General features: G+C 40.1%; 1 protein-coding gene across 6 annotated transcripts in view; it reads right to left on the bottom strand.

Annotated features, from left to right (window-relative positions):
- Window positions 1–79: 79 nt before the first annotated feature.
- WDR41 (WD repeat domain 41) overlaps window positions 80–12,388 on the bottom strand; it is a 163,777-nt gene continuing 151,468 nt past the window's right edge. For 3 of the 6 annotated variants that reach the window (XM_025296374.3, XM_044925466.2, XM_006078593.4), the window contains 5 exons: window positions 8,381–8,565; window positions 5,646–5,767; window positions 4,433–4,521; window positions 3,074–3,207; window positions 80–299 (listed from right to left, as the gene is read on the bottom strand). In XM_025296374.3, the coding sequence (XP_025152159.1) occupies window positions 147–299; window positions 3,074–3,207; window positions 4,433–4,521; window positions 5,646–5,767; window positions 8,381–8,565 (683 nt within the window). In that variant the 3' untranslated portion in view covers window positions 80–146. The remainder of the gene's footprint in view (window positions 300–3,073; window positions 3,208–4,432; window positions 4,522–5,645; window positions 5,768–8,380; window positions 8,566–12,388) is intronic. The other 3 variants (XR_006543064.2, XM_006078595.4, XM_006078597.4) reach the window with 3 other exon arrangements.

Here is a 12,388-nt window from a genome sequence, read left to right as displayed (position 1 = left end):
ACCTCAGAAGCAAACCTGTTGCTGGTTTGCAGACCCCCCTAAAAATTAAACAAAGGTAAATAAATAATCAATATGGTAATGGTTTTCAGAGCATTACCCTATATTTGATGTTCAAGGTTCATGTACAGGTATTTAAATTCCTTAACCTAGACAGACAGATACAAGTCACCATTCTCCTCTAATTTTTGAAATAACTTTAAACTGCGTAATCCCGATTCTCGTTCTCCATTTTTCCAGAGAATAATGAGGTGATCAGCAGAACAAGTCACTAGTCCATGGTCTTCAAAGTACAGAAACATCTGTAGAAAAAAATTAATTACTGATTATAGGAAATTCAAGGAGAAGAGAAGCGGCCAATACCAAGTAGACTAACATAGGTCCTTGCCGAAATGCATACCATGGAGAGGTCTTTGGATCTGACTATGAAACTCTGTATCTTTCATGAGAAATTTAAGTGTGGGTGATAGTCACATACAAATAACAAATGCCAGGCCCATATCTAATATTTTAAGAATCAGAACTTTGTAAACACTACTCAACTACAGAGCTATAACTAACAGCTATTTTTTTTAATTCCCAAAGTGTCATCTAAATTTTACCATTATCTAATTCTTCAAGAATAGGTTTTAAGATTTTTTTTCAGCAGATGTCCTGACAAACCTGCTTCATTTAATCATTTCTGCTGGCCTTCTTATTAATGTAAAAATGGCCACAATAAAATATCTGAATTCCAAGTTCTCCAAGATAAACAGTAGCTTTAGCTCTCTATATAAACAGAGAATAATCAATCCTTAAGCATTTACTGAGTGTTATCTATATGTTTATAATCCCTATCTTCAAGAAGCTTCTAATTCAGCTGTGAAAACTGAATTTTAGTTGAAACAGTAAGGGTATCAGTTAAAGATGATGTAATTAGGTACTAAGTTATACTTCAGGCTATGATTTGCCGCAGAAAAAGGAGGCATATCAATACTGAATGAAATTGTCTGAGAAAGCTAACAAAACATTCAACTCTCCAAATAAAAGGTCATGCCCAGTGAAGGGATAGGCTGGAAGTTAAGAACAAGAAAATGGAGTGTTGATGAGAAGGCAGCATGCATCCTATGGAGAGAGCTGGTATAAGAGAGGAGAGAAACGAAACTATGAAAAAGATGAGCTCCTCGAGGGAAAGAGTGAAATAAAAGAGAGAAATAGGATGTGAGCTTTCTCAGGAATAACTTATACATTTCTGAACGTAACAGGAAACAGTCTGAGCTGATGATGTAGTAGTGGAAGGGGAAGAACTATCAGAGCAAAATCCCTCAGGAGATGCACAAGTGAGAATTCAGTACACACAGGTATATAGGACTAGGCTGAGAGTCAGGACAAACATTTTTTTAAAAAAGAGAAAATTTAAGAAAGAGCCAAGATTTTCTCAATGAAGCCAGACATACTTTAAAAAATAATTAAATGTCAACACCTCTACTCGGGCAAATTTCTAAGAATCTGACACTTCTGCTGCTGCTGCTAAGTCACTTCAGTCGTGTCCGACTCTGTGTGACCCCATAGATGGCAGCCCACTAGGCTCCACCGTCCCTGGGATTCTCCAGGCAAGAACACTGGAGTGGGTTGCCATTTCCTTCTCCAATGCATGAAAGTGAAAAGTGAAAGTGAAGTCATTCAGTTGTGTCCGACCCTCAGTGACCCCATTGACTGCAGCCTACCAGGCTCCTCCGGTCTATGGGATTTTCCAGGCAAGAGTACTGGAGTGGGGTGCCATTGCCTTCTCCCTGACACTTCTATATAATGTCAAATATGCCGCACCATTTAAAAACCTTCAATAGTTTTTTTAAAACCTACTCTTTAAAAAAGTTTAAAAGGCCAAACTGCTTAGCCATACATTCAATAATCTGACCCCAAACTGCTTTATCTCCTACTGTGTCCATTGACTGGAACACAGACCTCCAGCCTAGGCAACCTGCTCTTGCCACCAAGTAGATTCTGTACATTCCATCTGCACAACTCCCGAAGTTAAAAGACAGAATGAAAACAACTGGGCTGCCTGTTACAGGAAGGCAAAAATTAGTAAGACATGAGCACCCACCCTCAGGGAGCTTATGGCCACAAGACTGTCTTAATCCTCTGAAGCATCAAGGTTCAGCTCAAGGCCCATCCATTATCTTCCACTAAGCATTTTCTTCTAACTCCTGAATAGTCCACTACTAATCTGGGTCCATCATAAGCAACCTAGATTAACAGCTTATTAAGCCTACCTATATTGTTCCTGTCTACTGACATATAAGCTCCACAACAGCAAGGATTTTATTTTATATCCCTTTGTAAACTCTAATGTCCAGTATAGTGCCTGAAATACAGGAAATGCTCAATAATAAGGTGGTGTTGTGTTGCTGCTCTTAAGAATAAATGCACTTTCAAATGAAAAATTAATTTGTTCCTCCCTGGCTATGAAACAAAAGCATAATTTAAGAAATTCATTACTCAGGGCTGTGGTGATACTGTTACCAGTTGCAATTATCTCTTTACCTCGACTGGTCTTTTTCCTTCTTCATTACAGGCAATGGTGCTGATAGTAAATATTAATGCATTTGAATTTATAAAAAGTTAGAACTGGATGCACCCTATAATTCTGAACTCCACGATGATAATCAAGACACTGGGTTTTACTCAAGCTAACTAATTATTATCCTTCAAAACGAAGTAAAACAGACTTCTATTCATGAATTTGGTAATGCCCCCTGGAATTAGAGTCTGTAAGGTTTTACCTCTACATATATAAGCACACTTCTCCATGTACCCTCTGTATTAACTACCGTTTAACAGTATTTACTACTCTCATTCGTCAAGTTAATTAAGCCAGTTTTTAGAAGCCAAGACATTCCTCCTTCAAATCATTTCTCTGTATAGGGAGATCTTTACCACACATACTAAAACCTATCCCACTCCATGTTTAGAATCAGCAAAAACTTACTGATAAGAGCAGGTTTAGGTCTTTATGATACCAAATGAATGAACAGTAGTGAGATGCAAAAAGCAAGGCTCCCCTGGACACTTCTATGCTTATTAAAAACAATACCTCCACAGATGATGAGTGTCCAATTAAATCTCCAATAAGCTCTAGTGAACAGGAAGTGGCATTTTCTTGTTGCTTTTTAGCAGGATGGCTGGCTTGTTTATTTACTCTTCCAAATCCCCACATGTTAAAAAAACCTAGAAAAACACAACCATTTTAGTCATTCTCAAAATTATGCTCTTTTCTTAACAGGCTTCCCTTATGGCTCAGCTGGTAAAGAATCCGCCTGCAATGTGGGAGACCTGGGTTCGATCCCTGGGTTGGGAAGATCCCCGGGAAAAGGGAACAGCTACCCACTCCAATATTCTAGCCTGGAAAATTCCATGAACCGTATAGTCCATGGAGTCGCAAAGAGCTGGACGCGGCTGAGTAACTTTCACTTTCCTTAACAATAATAATAATGTAAGATCAGAAAAACAAAACTTAAATGCAAAGGTGTTTCTCACTTATTGTCATCAAGGGCTAAGTGAGCAGATGATACCAGGAACTATGCTAGGGTTTTTTTTTAATATGTTACTTCATTTCCTCTTAGCTACCCACGTTTGTTGCTCAGCTCTTCTTATTGCCCCTACGCATGCACTGCTGAAGGTGTGTTAACATGAGAAAAAGGCAATGGAAGTCAAAGTGGAGAGAAATGAAAGGGCTGAGTGGCAGTGTGGGGGCAGGAAGGTCACAACTTAAGGATAGACAAAAAGCAACATATGTGACAATACCCTATGACTTCAAATAACTAGAAGAAACTCCGAGGCTACTGGCATTTGATTTCTTATGCGAAGGTTGCTAATTAACCAGGATTTTGTTTTTCAAATCAAGCACCAGAAAATCAACAGCTCAAGAGATTAACGACATAAACACAAAAGTGTTTGTTTATAAATTGAGTTCAATGTTAATGCTTCAAGGCTGAAGAACTTTGATGCCTGATGGTACACATTATGTTTATATACCAGACATAATTACAATACATTGATAAATAGCTAATTACGCCATTTGGTCAGTCAGGCAAGAATACTGAAGTAGGTAGCCACTTCAGTATCCTCCAGGAGATCTTTCCAACCCAGGGATCAAACCTGGGTCTTCTGCATTGCAGGCAGAGTCTTTACAGTCTGAGCCACCAGGGAAGCCCATTTGATCAGTCAGATCAGTTAGCTTCCCCTCAAAGAATCCTAGCTGACTTGAAATAAACAGGGGGTCCTGCAGTAAATATTAACACGTGAGTCCACCATCCTGATTCCCAAATGCTTCATGTAAACATGCTTATTTGCAGCACACTGTATATTATTCCTGTGGTTACACATAACTGCCTTTCATCTGTCTTTCACATGAGAAAAAAGCAAGACCACCTTTTTGAGAGAAGATACACACCCGTTGGCACCGGCTCCACTGAAAGCTGCTGTTTTTCTCGTAGCTCCCAAATGCGTACACTGCCATCTTCCGAGCATGAGATAACCTGCCTGTCAGAAGAGAGAGCACCATGGAGGGCAAGCGCTCGGAGTGCAGGCAAAACCCTCAGTGCAGCCTTTATCTGCTTTCATCCAGCTCTTGGCGGGAGCTGATTAAAAAATCACACTGTAACATGGCTTTACAATACAAAGTAAACACTCCTCAGGAAAGGCATGCATTATAGTGTGAGACTAGCTCAAATGTTACAAACATGTATCGCTTCCATTTTTAAAAATGCATGCAGGAAAACAGGTTATGAATTATACTCACAATATCCTGAGAAGCCCCATTCCTTTCTCTCCCCTCTCACTCTGAAAGTATCCTGCAGAGTAAATACTGCTGTGCTGTGCTTAGCTGCTCATTCGTGTCCAACTCTCTGCAACCCCACAGACTGTATGTAGCCCACCAGGTTCTTCTGTCCATGGGATTCTCCAGGCTTGAATGCTGGAGTGGGTTGCCATGCCCTCCTCAAGGGGATCTTCCCAACCCAGGGATCCAACCCAGGCCTCCCACATTGCAGGCAGATTCTTTGTCATCTGAGCCACCAGGGAAGCCCAAGAACACTGGAGTGGGTAGCCTGTCCCTTCTCCAGGGGAACTTCCTGACCCAGGAATTGAACCGGGGTCTCCTGCATTGCTGGCAGATTCTTTACCAGCTGAGCCACCAGGGAAGCCCCGAAAATACTACCATTTCCTTCACAGAATTCATCCCTAGAAGCTCAATGGCCACATCTGCCCTGAGAGGAAAGCCCTCAGTTAGTAGCCTCGGCCATCAAGGAGACCACCATTTAATTCTGGCCATAAGCAACACTACCAAAAAGCTGGCTTTGTGGAAAATATTAAAAAATTAGAACATAGTGCCCCAAAGTCTTCTATTAAAATAAATACCCAATTTTAAATTCTCTCTTCTTACAATGAAATTCAGAATAATTTGTTTGAACCCTGCTGTTTGTAAATTCTGTAATATATTGCCACAAACTCTTCTGTTAGAGACAGCCATAGGGTATTCTCCATTTTCAAAAGAACCTGTTGGTCAAGCAAGAGAGCCAGGTGACTCTGCCCCCGAGCAGTTGCAGTGGTGGCCCTGGGACCTATGCGTCTCTTCTACCTGCTACAGAGCAGATGGAAACTCGTACCTGTTTGGGAGTTTGGCAACGTGCAGGACGCTGGAGTCATGTGCAGTTTTCTGGCAGGCAATCACACGCTTCATTTGAAGGTTATACACGTATAAACCCCTTCCAACTGCAACAAATACATTCTGGGGGAGATAAAAGTTCAGAAATGCACATAAAACTAACACCACTACCCAGAGTAACAGATTTCCAGCCTTGGTGTGAGATCACCAAGTCATTGTTACCTTCCCTATTCCTAGCCTTCAGCCCAAATTACTGTACTGCCCTCTAAAGTCCAAAAATATCAACGCACAAAGGAAACCTCAGCATTTAGAAGGTCGAAGGACACAACTGCTAATACAGAGCGAACTCTATGTATTACACCTCGCAGCACCCCTGCCTTCCTTACTGAAACGTGACAGCTAGAGCAGGGGCTGCGGCTGGAAGACTGGTGCAGTGGAGGTGGAGCTTCTGGGGTCCAACCTGGGTTTTCATTCACATAATACCGTATCGTTGGGAAACTACTTAGCTTCTTCTGCCTGAAAAATGTGAGCAAAGTTACTTGGGCTCCACATCTTAAGCATCACAAGAACTATGAAGTATACAAAACAGCATATGCTAGAGTGGCAGAGATATATATATAGTGGTTTCACAAAGACATTTTTTCCAGTTCTACTAAATTTCCATTTTTCCTTTCTACTAAAACAGCTTTAATCTTTTGAAAGTACTTTCACCAATATTTATCTTACTTCAGCTTCACAACATCTCATTAATGTAGGAAAAGCTACTTTGCAGAATAACAAGTCAAAATAAAAGATTAAAGTCACACAAAAAATTAAGACATGAAAGGTGGTATTGGAATTCAGGTCATGTTACTCCAGTTCCTTATTCTTGCCTCATACCATACCACATAGCTTCTGAACTTATTTTGCAAATCACTAGACTTCTCGTGGCTCTTGTCTAAGAATCATTTATTCTTACTCAGTAGGTATGCCAGTGAGACAGACCTTTCAAAAATCCTTTTCCCTTCCTTTTCTCACTAGAGAACACGTCTCATGCAGCCTCAAAGGCTATAATGCCTACTCAGACCTATAGCATCTCAACCAAACATGCCTCCAAGGCTTACCAGACTCTAAATCCGCAATGACTCCCTTGACCCTCAGGACTGATGTTCTGCACACAGCAATGCTAGCTAAGGACCAGTGCCATGCACAAAAATAAAAACAGCTGGCCAGCTTGCTAAAATCTAGAGCCCTGGGAAACATTCAGTGCAAAGAAACCCCAGAAACTAGTTTATATAGACCAAGAAATCTGTGCAGAGTTCAAATGGTTTATCAAAACCCACAAAATTATCAATACAACTAGAGAATTAATAAGCTTTGGGGCAGTATTTACTCAATAGAATCATTCTATCAATCTCTTGTCATTAACAATAACTGACCCCCTTGTAGAAAGAAAAAAAACTCTTAGAAAGAAAATGAGGGAAAACTGAGTAATGCTTTATAAGCGTTTAATAAACATCAATCAAAATTTTAAGATGAAAGAGAATGCAAAATGAAAAAACTTTAAGCACTAATTTTTACAACAATGAGAAAAAGGTATCAAATTAAAAATATACTTTTTAGGGCTACAACTCTTAGAAATCTAGTTTCTATCTTTCCTGAGACTATTGTTTTTATCATATATATTCAGGGGTTCCCTTGTGGCTCAGAGGGTAAAGTGTCTGCCTACAATGTGGGAGACCGGGTAAAGTGTCTGCCTACAATGTGGGAGACCTGGGTTCGATCCCTGGGTCGGGAAGATCCCCTGGAGAAGGCAATGGCAACCCACTCTAGTACTCTTTTTCCCCCAAAGTAAAGTTAGAATATAAAGAAACTTAATCTTTAGGTACAATAATGTTCTTTACCTATTCTTACTCTATTTTGGTTTGGTTTTTAAAGTAAGAGAGGTTCAAAGAAAGCCAAAAAAAAAAAAGTGGACCATGCTCTCCCCATCTAGAACACTATTACTCATTTTTAAAATAAAAATAAAAAAACATACAATTGTAAGATTTAAACAGTATAGGGAGGCACAAAATAAAGGTAACAGCCTCCTCCAACCCCTTTCCTCAAAGTTTACAACGCAAACATTTCTTGTGACTAGATTTAGAAAAATAACCCCATTTTAAACATATTTTCTGAGCTCCTAAAGCTAAAAAAAGAGATGTTCAGATCAGAGCCAAGATTCAGAAGTCCATTGGTACTAATCTCTTACTGCAAAAAAAGATGTAACGTGCTTCAAGAGCAACGGGCCTGAAGGACTGAAATCTGTAATTCTCACACAATCACCTTGCCCCAGGATGCTAGAAGACTAAAAGAAAGGCATTCCTGAAGTTTTTAATTCCCTTTATTTCTCCAGGAAATACACCGGAATCTTCAAAAGGATTCTTTCTCAAAGTCTTCCTTAAAATAATTTTAAGCATTATCCTCATATCCTATGGGAATATTTAATACAGCTCAAAACTTCAATGTGTTCTAAAATCTGTGGCCATTTAATCACCTCCTTGCCTCAAAGATAAAGAGGCAAGGAGGTGGTAAAAGATTAAAATGCTTTTTTTAAAGCAAATGATGTAATCTTCGAAATACATCAGTACATTTTAAAGCACAACTTGGATGCAAGGAGTGACACCTTTCTATATCATGACATTAAATTTTCCCAATTAGAAACTGAGCTTAGTAAAAGATGTTAAGATTGTAGAAATTTTTCTCAACTTTTTTTACCTCTTCATCCCATGTGAGATGATGAATAGAAACGTCGTTTGGCTTTTGACAGAGTTTTATTTCCCGCTGAGCATCCAGCTGCGGAGATGGGTCCCAGAAGTTGCGTTCGCAGGCCTGCGCAGTCCAGCTCAGGGTGTCCCAGACGATGAGCTCCCCAACGTGGGAGCCAGATACAAAACTGGCATCTAGGCAGAGTTCACATGTCTCTTTACTGATCACTTACCTGGGCTACAGTAAAACGAATGAGCTGCCTGGCAGTGCTGCTCTGTAAAACCGCAGTAACAACAGGGAGGTAACCTGACAAGCCAAACAGGAAGACTAACAGAACAGAAAGACCGGAAAGAGACTCAGGTTTACTCACACATTTAGTAAATGATAGTAACTGCTTTTCAATTCAACGAAGAAAGAAATAAGTCATGCTGGAATACTTGGTTAAGTATTTGGGGAACAAAGACAAAAGAATTTTACCTTGGATCATACACAGTTAAGAAAAAGTCACACTTCTGTTTCCTCTGTACTCCCACACTCACGACATGCCTGACACCAGACGTGTGGGGGTCTTCCCCACAGCAGGCAATTATGCAACACCAGCCGAATGCCCCTACAATTTAACTCAGCTTTGGCCATATCTACCTGGAAATAATGTCAGTTCCCACAGGTTAAGGTCTCAGTCCTGCAGGACTTCTCTCACTTCAGATACTAATTGCAAATCCAGGCTGTTACCTGTGTTTCTAACTGGCTGTAAGCTGAAGAGTCCCACATCCCCTCCTCAGGTTCAGTTACTATGCTAGAGCAGCTCACAAAACTCAGGAAAACAACCTACCTACTGTTCACCACTGTATCATACAGGGTATGCCAAGACAGATGACCCTCCAGAGGGAGGAGGCGCAGGGCAAGGGCTGTGGGAGGCGTCTCAGAGAACCCGGCCCTCTCCAGTAGGCCACTCGTGTTCAGCCACCCGGAAGCTCTCTGAACCCCACACTGTGGGAATTTTTATGGGAACTTCATCACACACATAATCTATCTAATGACTATCTAAAGATATCTGAAACCAATTGGGGACTGAATAAATAAATCAGACATCCACGAAATGAAACAGTAATGCTGTTACCAAAAACTAAGTTGTAAAAGTATGTCATGTTAATACAGAAATATACTCATGACATGCTGTTACCAAAAGCACACCGTATGTATACGTGTCCAGAAAAACACCTAGAAGGACATGAACCTCTACTTAATACTACATGAATGATTTTCATTTTCATTTTTACATTTTTTATGTTTCTATTTCCTCATTTTTCTATTATGACTATGTATTACTTGCACAATAACAAGTTTTTAAAATGTTTAATGAAAATGAAATTAGTGGGCTAAGACACTGCACAAATTATATATTTAAGGAAAATGTACAACTGCTAAGACTGAAAACTATCATAAAGAAATGTGATTTAATTCCTTTATAGAGGAAGGTGGAGCAGAGCAGCGCACTGTGAGTCTAGAAACTCAAGTTTTAATTTTGACTCAGCCTGTTACAAGCCATGTGATTGGCCTTTAGAAAGTCATTTAATCTTTTTCTATCTTGGATTTCTTAGGCATTAAATGAAGATGATTGTAGAAATAAAATTAAATAATAAATGTGTAGACATTTTAAAGACATTGAATGTTATCTTTTGAGTCCCTGGTATTATTTTGAGCCCCGGGTATTATTTCATATTAATAGTATTAAAACATCCAGTTACTTGTAATTTAGGAATACATGGATGAGTAATTATGATTTAATTATCTCATTTATCAAATAAACCAGGACAGAAATCTCTAATAACTAGATGAACAATCTCCTCAAAATAAAGAATTATCAGCAATCATACAGGTAAATAGTATTTTTCCTTGGTTCCAAGTCCAGTTTCCATAGTTTATTAACAGACTCTCTGGAATTCAGTCTGTGAAGAATTAAGTTCATTTCTCATCTGTGGAGAGAAAACAGGCTTCTAGGTCTACTAGTGGGAAAGTTAAGGTGGCAGTAATCTTTCCATAACATTCTTTTCCATCCCTTCCCCTCCTCTTTTCAATCTCACTCAAACTACAAAAGAACCAGAGACATTAGCAAGTGACATAAACAAGTGAAGATTCTTCTTGACTCCAGCTCTGCACGTGTCACCACACCAGAGCTAACCTACTGAGACCACACCGCTGCCTGCTCTGATCTCCTCCAAGTGTCTGTAATTCATCTAGGCAACGGAAGCAAAGCACTTGAGCCCAGTTATAATTTTTCACTAGAAACGAAATGCTGACACTGACCTGAGTCGGTGCAGTTTAGTGCTGTGCTCATTATCCCACACTGGTCATTCAAAATGCTTCACACCAGGAGAGGGCGGGAAGATTTGGGAGAATGGCATTGAAACATGTAAAATATCATGTATGAAACGAGTTGCCAGTCCAGGTTCAATGCACGATACTGGATGCTTGGGGCTGGTGCACTGGGATGACCCAGAGGGATGGAATGGGGAGGGAGGAGGGAGGAGGGTTCAGGATGGGGAACACATGTATACCTGTGGCGGATTCATTTTGATATTTGGCAAAACTAATACAGTTATGTAAAGTTTAAAAATAAAATAAAATTAAAAAAATAAATAAATAAAATAAAATATATTCAAACTTGCTTCCAAAAAAAAAAAAAAATGCTTCACACCAAACAGCCTCAATAATGTAGTGTACGTGGATGGACTTTGACCCTTAGGCAAGTATCAGAAGTCACTTAGTATGAAAATCTCACCTGAAACCTGTCTACCCATCCCTCAGAAGTTCTAATACTACCATATCATGCTGTCAGTATAAAACAAGAAAAGGAATAAAATAAAGCAGCAGCACCTAGAGCCTTCTGCCAGAAGAGATAAGCAAGGTTACCTTGTATGTTGGTCTTAGACAATCTCTGCAGAGGCATTCAGAGCTCTTGGGCAAACCCAGTATTCATTATCCACATTTGTGGGAGCTCTGCTACAAACAAATGCTCTGCTAAGGTTGTCCTAGCGCCAACTCACTGAACGTGCACTTTCCCTGTGAGTTATAAACCCAGTAACTGGCCACATTTTGACTGGTAATTGGTGGGGATAAAGGGCTGAGGGTGGAACTGGGAACTGTACAACATAATCACTTCAGGATGGCTAAATCTGCAGCATGGTAGACACATCTATTATGACAGACCGTCACAGTATCATTCTCAAATTTTACCAGACTGCTCATCCATATGATTCCTAAATATGCTTTTGGCTTACTAGCATTCTGTAGTGTAATTTTATAGTCATGGAATTTATAAAGTAAAAAGTACTAGGGGTTTTCTGTAATTTCCATTAACAAATTATTTTTTGCCTTAGCTTTCCCTTTTCCTCTTCTTAAGATGTTGGCAAAGAAAGACTTGACAAGAGCATTCTTAATTAAACTGTTCTGAGTATCTCTGTACATCACAGAGATGTACAGAGAAGTGCCATGAAGCTGAGGCTCCCTCAACTTCATTATGGAAATATGCCAGGTCCTGGTCCCAATACTTCACTGCTAAAACGGGACAACTAGGCGTGACCACTGTAACGGCCAGGACACTGCTGTGCTCTTCTCAACAGCTCCAGCCTTGGGGCTGCTGGCTCAGTGTCAGAGGAACTTCCAAATAAGAACTTGCCTTCTGGGCTGCCACCATGGCTAAAGGAAAGAGTCCCCAGAAAAAGACAAAAGGGGTGCTCCTCACATTGTTGTTTCTATCATACAGATAATCTAGTCCTCAGAAAGACTTGCAGCTGGGTTGAACAAGTAAATAGCTATTAGAGAGGAAGTTTCTGGTGTTGAGCGGGCCATTCTCACTGATGTAATTGAAAACGTGACTGAACGGCCTACAGATGGAGACTACACTTAGTACTGTTTGTGGCCCTTTCCCTTTGCCTCATGTTTCTACAAAGTATTGCTCAGAAAGAGCCAGCCTAGGTCAGGGGGGTGCAGTGCACTCCCCTACAACATATTCAC

This window comes from Bubalus bubalis, chromosome 11, assembly GCF_019923935.1.
Source record: "Bubalus bubalis isolate 160015118507 breed Murrah chromosome 11, NDDB_SH_1, whole genome shotgun sequence".
NCBI classification, from domain to species: domain Eukaryota; kingdom Metazoa; phylum Chordata; class Mammalia; order Artiodactyla; family Bovidae; genus Bubalus; species Bubalus bubalis.
The sequence above is the reverse complement of the archived record's forward strand: the minus strand, read 5'-3'. Positions and strand labels throughout refer to the sequence as shown.